The sequence below is a fragment of the Pseudopodoces humilis genome, chromosome 8 (genome assembly GCF_049639895.1).
Source record: "Pseudopodoces humilis isolate 2021_Gansu_Grassland_sample_001 chromosome 8, ASM4963989v1, whole genome shotgun sequence".
Classification (NCBI taxonomy): domain Eukaryota; kingdom Metazoa; phylum Chordata; class Aves; order Passeriformes; family Paridae; genus Pseudopodoces; species Pseudopodoces humilis.
This window is the reverse complement of record NC_142207.1, coordinates 28,231,579-28,245,935: the sequence shown is the minus strand read 5'-3', so window position 1 is coordinate 28,245,935 and position 14,357 is coordinate 28,231,579. Positions and strand designations below refer to the sequence as shown.

Genomic DNA, 14,357 nt, shown 5'->3' with positions numbered 1-14,357 from the left:
CAGGTACTTCAGAGATACAGACAAACACCAACCAACCATAAGGAGCTATACCCCAAAAGTAACTTTTTCATCTTTACCTATCAAAATAAAGGAAGCCATCAGCACAAGAGCAGTGTTATTCAGCAAGGGCTCACACTTCTAACCCTCCAATCATTTCACAACTTCCAATGAAAGAGCCGCAGGCCCAAATAATTCATTAGGTATTTATAATAATTCTGAATAAACTGCAGAAAAAAATCTTTAATGCATATATGCAATCAAAAGGCTAAATTCAGTAAATATATTTCCTAGAACAGAATGAAAACATGCAACTCAGATGAAAGCACAAGAGATTAAAGGTACGTATTTCTTCTCAAATCCCTGAAAAGGCATAAAGTATCCTAATGAGCTGAAATCTCATTTGTGGGAAGCTTTCAGCTGTGTGATGAGAAGGAGGCACTCCCTTGCCAGATGGCTTGTTCTGCTCATGGCCATGAAGGAGAATGACTGTAACCACGAATGCGAATTAAGTGTTTTAACTGCCCACATATGTACACCCTCCAGCAGTTCTAACAAGTAGCTTTTGCCAGTGGAAGTTTCTACCAGAATTACTGAAAGTTTTATGCAATACATATTTAAAAAAAAAAAAAAAAAAAAGCATTAGCAAGGGTGTTCTACTCTGAGTACAAACCATTTTGAATTACAGAGCCAGTATCACACAAAAATGCTGACCTAGCCTCCGCACACAGTGATCCACCAGCTGCTTTTATGGCCAGCTAGTTGGATGTTCTCATTTTGCATTTGATACTATGTCCCACCTTCAGCATTCCCCACAGTTCTCTTTCCTTTCCTGGAATGAACCAGCAAAGAGCAAAGTATGTGTCAAACACACTTTCCAAGAGTCCTGTGGAAGTTCATTCGACCCTCAATCACTTTTGCATTTTCAGCCCTTGTTTTACTTAGTGTTTACTTAGACTTATTTCTTTTCTTGGTGTGTGAGTGTGTGAAAATGCTATTTATTGCTAGGAATGAGGGCTAAAACAAGAAGCAGTACACCCACAGAACAGATCAGATACGCAGAAAAAAGTTTTCCTACAGACAACAGCTGACATCTAGGAATCCAGGAGGTTAGTTTGGGTTCTGCACTCTCAAATGGTTGCTGGTTTGAACCCTGGACCTATTATGATGGCACAGATATCCCTGCATTTTCAGCAATGTGGCATCCTTCAACACTGGGTGGAGAGCACTGACTCATCACTGAAAGAAAAGGACAGCCTTTTGATTCCTCAGCTTCACTTTTGATTGCACTTGATTATTGTTTACGGTTTCTGACATTGATCAAAATTCTTCTTAGCCTGTTCCAACCTTTTGACAGTAAAAGTATCAGCTAGCATTTCATTTTCAGTGTTCTAGTCCATTCCCAAAAATATATTTTTTAGGGAAAAAACCTTTGCCAGATTCAAGTGATTACTCACTGTCTCTTAGAAATTCTTCTAGTTTCTGAAACTTGTCAAAAAACATTCTATTCTGTGTCTCTGCAGCACACATCTCTTCAGGATCTTGTGGGATTTTAATATTCCCTTAGCAGCTGTTGTTTTTAAGTTTATCTTCAATATTATGAGTTGTTTAAGCAGGAATGCAAACTAGTCTATTGTCATTTGACAGTAATAGGTTCCTTAGGGAATTTATTAGAAAGCCAGGGAGCTTCCTGGTTTGGAATATAGAAAAGTATTTATATTTTGACAATATCCTTTTGTCATGCTTCAATGTTTCAGTAATTTAACCCAAATGCAAAAGTGACCAAAAAAAAGAATCAATGGTCCAAGAATCTGATTTCATTATAAAGCCCAATAAACCTATACAAAGCAAACATCTTTTCTAAGCATTTCCTACTAATGTTGCACCTGAAATAGAATACTCTAAATGTTTCCAAAAACATGTATTTTTTCCAGTGAGCATAGCCAGAACTATTCAATGTGGTAGTGTAAATCCAAGAAGTGGGCAAGCAATATACAAAAATGACAAAAAATATATCTATGGGTTTAAAAGTATATAAAACTGCAAACAAAAAATCCATTCAGATTGGTTATATCCCACCTAACTAGCCACAGGTTTGTACAGTGAGCTGTAAACTTTGCTAATATTTGTGAACCAAGTCCCTTCCCTGGAGCATAAATTTCAGCCAAGCTGTGGTTTTTGCATTTTTGCATAATTTTATATTGTGTGTCACTGATTAGTTGCAAACACAGACTGTCCCATTTGGGGATCTGGCACTAGCACGCTGACATTGCAGAATTTAACAGCACAATTAGGGAAACACTGTAGTCACCAGAACAGGTTCTTTGGATGAGCATATGACTGAAGTCTGACCCAGTTCACTTAACAGAAGCACATAATGTTTTCCTCAGTCCAGTCCACCAAACAGTATAGCGTGCTTATACACTGAATTAATCTTTAAGCAGACACAGGATAATCCAGAAATAGATCAGGAGCACAGCACATTCCAAATCTGCACATGCACTTTCAAAGATGCTATTTTTGCAAGGTATACAGATGGAAGGAATATAATGTGTTCACTGCTGTCTCAGTGCCTGCATTCTTGCACTCTCCCTGACCTGATCCAAGTTCCCTTGGACTGAAGCCTGGGGCTTGTTTGACAGACATTCGTAAGTTTTTTATTGGTTCTTTGCTGAGACCACCAAACCTATTTTGTCACAATGAGGCAGGAGTTTGTCCTGATGTTTTTAGCCACCTATTTTTGCTGATTCTCTCTATCACACTTGGGATATACTATCCCCTATGCTCAAGTTGGAGCTGCAACTAAGTAAGTACACTGACCTGCAAGTCAATCTTGTGTCAAACATTGTTTTTCTTTCTTGCATTCCTGCCAAATCAATCAATAATTTCTTCAAAAGGGATGTTTCTATTGATGCAATGCTTTTGCTTGTTTTTTAATAAACCATAACTATTCTGTCCTTTTGCCTGCAGGCACTGCTACTTCACTCCTAAAGGTTGTATTAAAAACCTCACAGATCACGGTACCAAACTACCATGGCCAACACTTATGCTCTAAACAAGAGAAATGTAGGAACTTAATTGTTCACAACCACAAGTTACAGGCAGCAATCACTGACAATAACTATAAAACCAGAGACAGAGCCCTACACCTTATTCTATCTCCTTCCACTGCAGTTGGATTTGTATTTCATAGGTGCTTTTATGCAACTCTCACTGGTTTTAGACACTTTACAACCAACAGGGTCAACTCCTTTGTGATGTTCCAGGCTTTCTTCTCTCCATTGTGGTGTGCATGTATTCAGATTTCCCTTGAGTGCCTGACAGTGCACGTCACCTGTCTGGAGATGCACGTCGCCTCTGTTTAGAGATGTAGTATTCACTGCCTGCATCAGGGACTTTCTGTGTAATGCATCAAAGCAGGGCAAGCTGGCTTATTACTTGCTGCCTCAGAGCTCAAAGTTTAGATCCAGACATCAAACTTCCTAAATATTAAGGGCCATCTGGTTTTACTTTTAGTTAGGCTCATCAGAGAGAAAATCCCAGATCATGGTGTTTGGTGCTGGCTTTCTCATTTCTGTCCCTGAGTTGCTGAGTAATCCTTGGGAAGCAAAGAAAATCCCGAATCCTGTGCCTACCTACTGTATAAGACAGATATGTTACTAAAACAGTGTCCTCTTACTTATTTTTAATCTAACTATATAAGACTGCAGTCAGTTGCCAGCGAAGTGACTCAGCAAAGCCCCAAACAAGGAAACTCCCTGCTGAGACTCCTGCAACCCAAAGGGAATGTGGCACTTCCTCACAGAACAACCTCACCTGCTTTGGGCATCTGCAGGACACTCAGGACACCCACAGCAAGGGCTCCTGGAACCAGAATGCAAATTGCTTGTGAGTAATAAAATAACGACCAAAGCACTTTGCCCATGCAGCCTTCATATTTCAGTGATGTTTTACGAAAGCTTTGTAGTCCTCAACTTAGCACCTTTACATTACTCCTATTCATTTACAGTTAAGTTCAACAACATCCTTAATCTTGCATTAGAGAGCCTGCCCATCACCTCCCTGTCTGCACCTCTCACACCTGTCAGTCTAGAAGCACACCCCACATTCCTAACAGGAAAGCTCAGGTGCTCACTAGGGATATTTGTCTCCCAAGTCCTTCTGGAAGGTGGAGCACACAACAGATTTTCAGAGACTATCTGTTAATTAGTATCCACAGAACTATCAAGGGCGTCTGTGATGTCAAACTCAGTATCCTCTATTCAGAAAGCAATTTATTTCAGGAGGTTGACTCATTTCCTTAAAGCTTTTTGAGCTATCTGTTGTGACTGAAAAAAAATTCAGAAAATTTAGAAGTACTCAAGGAAATGAGCCAACACATCCTGGAAGAAATTCATCCAATATACACACACAATAAGATAAGTCAGTCTTAGATTTCTAAAGAAACGAGCAGGAAGAAGTTCTAAAAGAACCTGAAATATTTTCTGTGAAACATAATGTTTGTTTCCCACCATCGTAACTCTCCTTACACCCACTTTAAAAGCAACATGCTATGGCTAATCAGGAAGTGGTTTTCCTAAGTTTGTTTTCTCCCTACAAAGACGAAAACCCTTCCCTGAAACAGTTTAATGGATCTCCCCTATACTTAAATTAAGAACACTGCTGCCTGTGTGCCTCATGAGAGCTTTCAGACCCTGGTGCTTACCCCTAAAGGTACAGAGTCCATGGTCAAACCATATATGCAAGAGAGCCTTTTCAGCGAGATGAGTAACACACCACTGAATTACCTCATCACAGACTCATTATGTTCAGGGGTTTCCAGCAATGTATCAATGTCTCAAGGCACTAGTAAATGTTCTTGTGTATCAAACAAGCCACCTCAAAGTAACTGGTAGAGTTCATGCTCCAGCTAAACAGAAGACAATTTTCCTTCGGCAATTTAAATGGAGTTTTATGACGAAGTCTTGATTTACTACATTTAACTGCGGAGCAGTCCTAAGCAAAAAGACATTATCTAAAAAATAGCATCTTATAACCTATTCTTTATCACATGACATGCAGTATATAGATGGAGAAGAGGGGGAAAAGGAGAAGATCACTCATGAGTTTTGCAATCTATTTCAGCTGAAGACAATTTAGAATTTCCAAGATAAGTTAACTTCTGAGTAATGCACTGATGGCACAAATAGAGTTTTCAAGTAATAACCATTAAAACTGCTAACTTGTCTTAAGCACCATTCTGTCACATTCAGAGTAATAGGAATGTGTGCTTGTTCCCCCATATACATTGCCAGATCATTTTTCTCACATTTAAGCTTTAGTAGTTTTGTAGTGAGATAGATGATTACTTCACAGGTAAGATTTACCTCTTCAACAAAAAGGATGCCAATATACTTATTTCTCATCTCAAATATTTAAGCTGATGTCACGAAGATAAGAGAAATGAAGCCAAACTCTTCTTATGGTAAGTACTAAATAGCTCTGCAGATTAAACTGGATGAGACCAAAGCCAGAAGAAATACAAAGGTCATTTTGCAGTTCTTTAGAAGCAGCATCATTTTAACCAGGGCCAAAAAGCATCATCAGAAGTCAAGAAATGAGATAACGATTTTGCTTTTTTAACTTTTTAGCATAAAATCTCCAAAATAAAAACCACTCTCTTGCATAGTGTTAACATGCAACAGCAAAAAATAACACAAAACCGTAGACTAATAAAGGAAAGGAAGTTTTATTAACTTGTGTAATTATGTTGAAAGCACTTATATATAATATTTCCATTACTTCTTCTCCATTTCCAGGAGAGTATTTTTTAAAAGCTTTAATTCCCTGGAACTCCTCAGGCAACAAAGGGAACCTAGAATTGAATGCAACTAGAAACAAAGGCTCACCAACTCAGCTACTCCCAGCAACACAAGTAAACCCAGATATAACTAATTGCAAACAGTGCAATGAGACTCGCACTCCTTTTACACCAGCCTACAAATCACATCCCATCACAGCCTCTCTGCTGGGGCCACTTGCACATTGCAGCTGAGCAGGTCCAGTGGCAAATGACTGCCTGCAGTGTCCCTCCCACTGCTGGTTCCACACTCCTGCAGGTAACTCCTGCTGCTGTCTCTCAGCCCCTCCAAGATGCTAAACCGGCCCAGAGCTGTTTGTATTCTTACGAGAGTAAATGTTCTGCCAGTTTAGCGCTGCTCAGCCAGCGGGCAGCAAACAGCAGCACCGAGCACAGTTATATTCATGACTCTGAAACACAATCTGTATTTCACTGCCTGAATAGGAGAGGAAGAGTACACTCAGGTCAAGGTGCTGGAATAAGGACTGCTTCCCAAACCCCAAACCTATCGTGATCGACTCAGATTAATGAATGCACAACATAAGCCACAGCTCCTCGCATCCCCTGGGGCAGTAGCACTGATGTCAGGTGGGATGGCTGGGATTTCACTTCTGAACATATAGCAGGGGTATGTTTGGTTTGGGGGTTTTCAAAAGGAACTGGACAATGCACTTTTCACCCCATTGCTCAAATTTACAAGTTTAATAATACATCACAAAAGTGTTGTTGCCTGCACATTAAGTACCACGTCATCAGTAACTCCTAAAAATCTTATTCATCGTTGACTTTGGTAGATTGTTGCATCCTTATTCAGTATCTGGGAAGCAACTGCCTGTCTAGAAGTCTACTAAAATTGAGAGATGCATCTATGTTGAAAAATTTGTCAAACTGAATCTTCCCCCAGCCTGCAGGCTACCATCTGCTGAACTATGTCATGCATGAAACTCTAGATACAAATTAAACTACAGTGAACATAGAAATATTTTTTTTCTTTTCTTAATGAGGTCATTACTGGATATTTATCTTGGTGGCAACCAAATGTGCCCACTACTGCAATGTAATGTTTTTATACACATATTTCTTTTTATAAAGTCAAACCCATTAAGGCTTAACTAGCTTCATAAACAAGAAAATGCTTCCACTTTCTAAGGCAAAGATAAAACATTGATTAAGGTCCTGATTTTGCAAGGCATAGAATGCATTCAGTTCTTAGTCTTCTTCACGGATGACACCTATTAGGTCCAAGATTTCAGTATTCACCTTTTGAAAATTATCCTCAAGTGTGACCTAAGTCACATGAAGTACATTTTTGACCATCAGATAAAGTTTAGATTCTCTAGGAAGGATGCATTTAATAGAGCATCAGAGCTCATACCGTATCTGAATAGGTGTCTTTTTCCTCTTTGCCCGGCTACAGTACATGCAGAATGATTACCTTACCTTTATGGACACTGTAGGTTCATTTTTTGCATTACCATACATTGGGAGATAAGGGATTAATTTATTCCCAAGGTTAGAGCAGGAACAACAAGGGCAATGAACCTACTAATTTTTATGAACTTTCAAGGACTACTGACACATCAGTGATCAGTGACTTCAACAGGACGCAAAACTAAACAGTTTGACACTAACTCTGAATGACTGCTGCACAAAGGAGGCAAATCTCATGAACAGAGTTTGAGCAGACCTTGAAACAAAGCTCAGAAGCAGAGGATTTGCTGGCCTGAAAACTGGCTGCCCATTACAGCGAGTGTGATGGAGTCCTGGCTGCTGCTGTGCACACAGACAGGACACACTGCCAGCGCAGACGTGCCCAGGTCCTGCTGTGCCCGCAGGGTGAGCGCCAGCGAAGCACAGTCAGTGTAACTGCACAGCTCCAGCATCTTCACCCCAAACCAGAACCTCCCTCATGCCAAAATGGCAAATCATACAAGGGATAGGGTACTACTCTGGCCCAGCTGAAAACTTTTCCATACCAGAAAAGTTTCAGATCTGGCCATTCTCTGTCCTTCAAATAGCATAAATTGCAAGATAAATCTTGATATGCTTTGCTAGGAAAGGAGGCCTACCAAAATCAGTACTGGCACCTTCATTAACCTCCTCCAGTTATAATTTAAGAACCTGTGTATCCAATACCAGAATATATTACAAGATTATATTAAACATATCTGCCAATGAAGGGTTAGCCTCAGAGTCCTGGTATGTGATTCCCTCTATGTTTGTGTGTCATCTTTTCATGTCCCAGTGGCTTTACCCACCCAAGTCACAAGCTTAACATACGCTTTTTAACACTCAGCTTGTAACACTTCTCCATTAACTATTTCTCCATTAACTGAGAAACTGATAAATCCATGCAGACACAGGAGCCAAGAACTTCATTAAAAATGTACAGGAAGAATTCTAACACTATGCATAATGAAAAAGCAATCCATAATCTATTTCTCACATGAAAAATAAAAAATCAATAGATGAATTTATGCAATTCTTTTTTCAATTTGGTTATCACTGGCTTGGAACAACTTTTTCCAAATTATTTTAAAAACACTGTATGGTATGTTGATTTCATGATAGAAAACAGCACTAGAAATGTCTTTAAAAGAAATTTAAAACAAATCTCCTTCAAACAAATTAAAATACAAGCTGACACAAGGCAGTTTTACGGTAAAAGGGAATACTACAAATCCAGAGGTCTACATGGTTCTTTATTATCCCATGTTTGTATTTTCCATCTTTCCATCTGCTAGAACAGTCACCTCAAAAAGGCAGGATGGTGAGAACACCACTTTCTATCCAAAGGACTATAAATGTTGTCGTGCCAAAAACTCTTGCAGTGGAAAGATACTGACAACGCAGCTGAAAATGTCCTCCCCACAGCTACATTTGTCTAGTTTTCAGGTCAGGGCTATCTCAAAAACTGAAAAAACCCACAATTAACTGGAAAGTTTGGATGTTCTGGCAGGACATTTTCCTGTCACAGCTTGAATTTATGTATCACCCCACAAGATCCTAGATTTTGGGGGTTTTAGCAGGGAATTAATTATTTTCCTCTTAAAACAAATAAAATGTATATATTTTAATGCAACAAGTATCTTTTCAGGCATCTGCTGCCTGCAATGAAAAATACATAGAGAAAACACTTTCTATCCACATCTTCTAATTTTTTGCAGTAAAGAAATGGTATTACACTGTCCATACACTGATTTTTGAATGAAGTTCATCAGCTCACAACTGAAGAGGAGAAAGTACCAAATTCCATGCTGGTGAAAAAGGAGCTTTGTATGTGGGTCAGGACTTAGGAAGAACTGAAAGTACCTGGAGGGAAAGCTTCTGAAGATCCCTGGTTTATTATACCTTTTTTTTTAGACCACTGAAGCCTCATCACATTTTAGGATACAGCTGTTATATTAGACTGCCTCCACTTTTCATTATCCCACTCAAGAGGTGGCCTTTCCCAAATATTACTACATCACCAGCAAAAGAAATCAAAGCAGTTTTTTCCACTCACCATGGCTGATGACAAACAGCACAATGCCAGCATCCTGGAAGTCAAAGCCACTGACTCTCATAGAGCCAGCTGGGTAAAGACTCTTCCACACAGAAACTCAGGCCTGTTTGAAGACTTTAGCAGCAGCCAGAATGAGGAGTAACCACAAATTTATAATTTTATGCCTGTCGCTCTATTAGGAACGGCTGGGAGAACGACACAGACTCTCTAAGGAGTCAGTTAGGAGAATATCTCGTAGTTTATTAGTTCAACTTTGTTTTATAGACTGATACGTGGAAAGTACAGAAAGGAAACTCTCATTGGTCAGTAAATCACTACATTACCATCACTGGTCAGTGGTGCACACCACCCCCTGACTTTCTCCTGCAAAGAAAACAAGAGACAGACAACATCACCTGCAAGGGCTGTTTTCTGTCTTTGAAAATTGTTTTGAATACTCCCATGAATTTCTCAGGCTAGCTTCTCAGGCAGGACTGAGAGCTATGTGGCCTGTAATTTCTACAGGCTCTTTGTTTCAGAGTTAGACACAGAGTCCACATATGCCTAGCAAGTAGTCAACAGACATGAACAGTACTGCTCATGTTTTAAAGTACAGACAAGGAAAGAAGAGAAAAGGAAGGGGGGGTGGAAATCAAGTGAATAATCAGAATTTTCTGAAAGAGAATGAAGATACTACTTTGTATGTTTTCTATAATGCAATCCAAATAAATCTTCTAGGAATAAAGTATTTTAACATTTTATAATCTCTCTAATGTGAGCCTCTATTTTAGGTGTACTAAAGGCAGTTTATGCAAAAGCTTTTTTCTTTTTAATCCTGTCTGACCTGAAAAGAAGAGGCTGCAAACTCCATTACCCTAGGAAGCTTAGTATAAACCCAGAGCCTGTCTAAATTGCCCTACATAACTTCACATCAGGGGTGGAGGTTTTCGTTTCTTTCTATTTTTGTTTGGTTTTATAATGCTATTTTGGATCCATGGTGTAGGTATGTATAACAAAAAGCCAAGCAGCCTCTGTAAAGCAGCCAATAGAAACAAATACAATGACCTTTGACACCCAGCATTTCAAATGTGCTAAGGATCTCTAGAATGAGGGCAAGCATCTCATAAATAGGACTCTGTAAATTAGGACAAAGATAGGCCAACCTGGGCAATTTGGCCATGGGAGAGAATCTATTTTAACCAGAAATAGGGTTCACTCCTCTCTGCTGACTTTTTATTCCTTATTTTGTACTTCCTGTTTTCTTTTAATATGAGACTTCATGACAACCCATAACACTTATCAAGATGCAACTTCCCTCAGCACTCCATGAGCAGTGGAGAGTCCACCTGTTCATCTTTATGAGCAGCTCTCACTTTCCAAGGAAGTCCTGGAAGCCTGTTGCTACAATAACACAGTAGCAAGAAAACTGGGATCTCATAGTTACTTCAAACTGAATATCCATTTATCTTCTTTGATTCCATCTGGGGGCAATATTTGGCACAGCTTTACTCACTACAAGATTCCAAGACCTTGACCACTCTTGCCATAGCAAGATGCAGATCCTTCACAGAGGAAATAAAAAACAACCTTCAACATACTAAATATTGCTTTTAACAAAAATAATTTCTAAAACAGGCATACACACAAAGCAAATGCCGGGTTGCTACTGAACAGGAAAACCTTATGGGTCTAAGAGGATGTCTGTTAAATTCTGTAGTCTTTTACAACTTCAAAAGATAGTGGTTTTCAGTCTAAATCCTAATTAAAAATCAAGAAATTTTGAGAAGAGGATTTCTTCCTTCCTTCTCCTTAGGACAGGAAGAAGACTGAAAATGTACCTCTACTTCTCAAAGTAAGCACAGGCCCAGTATCTCTACTGAAAAGCCCCCTCTTGAAATTTCATCATGCCTTGTCACTCTCAAGTGACAATCCTCATTACCAGTTCTGAAGAAAAAATGACAACCCCATTCTAGGCAGAACTTAAAGCTGAATCCAAAATGATAAACCTGCATTTCAGATTTGACAATTCCACGTTTCACTGTGACACTGCCCAATTCACCCAAAGAGAGTAAAAAACATTCCTGCCTTGCACGCAGCCTCAGTGGGACACCCCTCTGTGCTTTCACAGCTGTGCTATCTGCACTCCCACACATCTCGCCTCTGCAGACAGAAAGCTGCTTTAACAAAACTTGATGGACAAGACTGTTCCAGAAGTGCCGCTGACACTTTTAAAAGTTCAGCCAGTACAAATCCAGAAATAGCCAGGAAAAAGGATGTTTGCCTTCAGAGAATACACCGTGTCCCTCACATACACTTTTCTTCTGGTAATCCTTAGGAATACACCGGGGAAAAAAAAACATGCATACAAAGTAGATCCTCAGCAAGAAAACAGGCCTTGTTTTAACATGCACATTGATGAAACTGAAGAAGATACAAGTATGCTACAAGTGAGCAAACTCACATATAAATCTAAAAACGTTGTTTACAATACAAAATTCTAGCAAAACTGAGCATGAATTTAGCTATGTAGAATCTTTCAGTAAGGTTCGACTCCTTGCATTTAAAAATGGAAGACCAAAAGTTTCTGTACAGGAGTATCCTGTGAATTAACGTCTCATAAAACACAGTCTTTTCTACAAAATATGTGTTCATTTATGACTTCTTTAATTTTGTTGAATAAAATAACCAGAAGTCCCCCCCAAAAAAAATATTGATATGCACTTAAAAAAATAAAAAAATCAGTCCTTCAGAATAAGATGATTCTGTGTTTGTTCCCTTGGGCTTTTCTCATTTTAAAAGGCAACATTTCTTTTCTTAACCATTTAGCAGGCCAAACACTTCACTGAAGTTGTACTGTACTAGGGAAAGCTCCATCTACTATTCCTTAGTGAAAGCCAATCAATCACCTGCAAAGCACAAACAGGAGAGGCAGTGACTCTGCTGACAGCCTTGTGACCAGTCCATGTCTGCATGAATGCATGCAGTGGTTTCTGGTCAGCCTCTTCTAAAGAAACCTCTGTTAAGAGCTTTAGTGGGATTCCTATTGAGCCACTGCAATTCTAACCGAGCAATAAAACCACACTAAGAAGCACAGAACAGCCTTCTCTTTATAGACAACTAATGAGAACATGCTAATTGAGTAAATTAATGAATGAAGAGGCAAGACAGTTTCCAGTGTTCCATTTTCAATTCCTTTTATAATAGATGTATTCCAGAAAACTTAACTTGAGCTGAAAATGTACCTGGATTGCTTCAGATCTTTGCCAAATCTCTGTACAAATGCCTGAGCTCAGAAAAATGCTCATTTTAGAATATTTGTCTTCTCTTTACAGAATCAACAACCACTTTTTCCCCTCAAAACTCTGATCCCGATGGCATGACAGTTAAACCACAGGACTGTGCTTTTGGGTTTTAAAATAAGAGCAAAATATTTGCCTTTTTCTGCCTCTAGCTCCTCAAAAAATGGAGCTTTACTAGAAGACATGGGGGAATACTGGTGGTACAGCAGCAAGCTGGCAGAGCGCCCCAGTGCTGCCTCGTGTTAGTGACCACACAGAATTCCCAGGGCCTGTGCCTGAGGGGGGACTTAAATGAAATAATTTTCATTTTAAACAAAGACCAGGATGGAAAACCTCAAGCAAGTGCATTAAATTTTAATAATATGCTTGAGAATGAAGCTTTTATTCTTAAAAATATTCACCAGCTAGCATGCCTCTCCTGAGAAAATAAGAAGCGTCCTCAGCTTCCAAAGGAATAAGAGGAAAGTGGAGGTACTTCACAACAATTGCTATACAGGACTGAAAATGCTGGATTACACCTGTAGAATTTAACTTACCTTAACTGTGGCTATAAAAGGTATGCAAATGAAAAGGATTTTTTAACACTTGAAAGAGTGGATCAAAAAACTTACATCAAAGATAGACAGGCATGCTATCAGACCGAGTATGTCCTTACCTCTGTTGTTAAAAAACGTGCGATTTCATCATTCAGAATGATGAAATCAATCTGAATCAATCCTCTTTCCAGCTCCCTCCTATGAAATAGCCTGAACAGCACAAAAAAAACCCACACAGAAGAATCTCTGGAGAGGACTTCCTTCTACGAGAATTCCTCGTAAACAGAAATTCTCACTCCTTCAGAATTGATGCTATTTCAGTTCTACAAAATCAAAGTCTTATACAAATGATAATGTAGCTTTTCACAACTGATAATAGGTTACTTGTCCAAGATAATGTATAAGCATTGGACTGCAAGCACATCAAGTTAAATGATGAGTATGGTACTTCAAATTTTCCAGTCTGTAAGCCAGCCACCAGCAAAGGTGGAAACAGGAAACTATATGCATATTTGTTGTTTAAGAATAATGCATTTCATCTCCTAGCAGGTCACCGAGGGACCAGATCTACATTAATTAGAATCATGCTTTTACATAGCTCACTGTAGAGAAAAGCGAAGAGGAATCCAAGGCAACTGTCTGCAGTTGGACCTCAGCTTTATCTATAGATTAATTCTGCACTATACCAGAACACATAACAGAAAAGGAAATATGAAGTGGCAAAATAGTAAGAAACACACAGAAATACTGAACACAGTTCGACTTACCTATGTGATAAAGTCCTATCCAGTCAGTTGGATCTACTTCTTCCTTAATATCCCAGAAAATGATGAGGTTCTGAGACTGTCCCAAGGTGTATTCGTACATGCTGGCTGTCAAACTAGACCTGCTATCTGAGGTGACTAAATCAGTGTCACTGTTGGCACGCTGCAAGTTCATGTTCTCAGGCATGGTGCCCTGAGAGGCCAGGCTCTGCAGGTTCTCGGGGCTCAAGGTGTACCGGAGCTGCGGGTTGCGACGGCGCACGAAGAGCAGGTGTTCTCTGGCTGAGCTGGCCATCTCTTCTCCACTTCTGTCAATTCACGTAAAAAAGTTGTTGTTCAGAGATCTATCACAAAGAAGGAAAAAAGAAAGTTTTAAGTGAGACAGGAGGTGACTCAGTCAGTTATTAAATGGAGAAGTATTAGCTCAAAAATGTTCCC

The 14,357-nt window shown here is 39.3% G+C and overlaps 1 protein-coding gene across 2 annotated transcripts in view; it reads right to left on the bottom strand.

Annotated features, from left to right (window-relative positions):
* The window catches only part of HECW2 (HECT, C2 and WW domain containing E3 ubiquitin protein ligase 2), a 148,337-nt gene that overhangs the window by 88,095 nt on the left and 45,885 nt on the right, over nucleotides 1-14,357 (bottom strand). For both annotated transcript variants that reach the window (XM_088058631.1, XM_088058632.1), the window contains exon 2: nucleotides 13,923-14,263. In XM_088058631.1, the coding sequence (XP_087914757.1) occupies nucleotides 13,923-14,214 (292 nt within the window). In that variant the 5' untranslated portion in view covers nucleotides 14,215-14,263. The remainder of the gene's footprint in view (nucleotides 1-13,922; nucleotides 14,264-14,357) is intronic.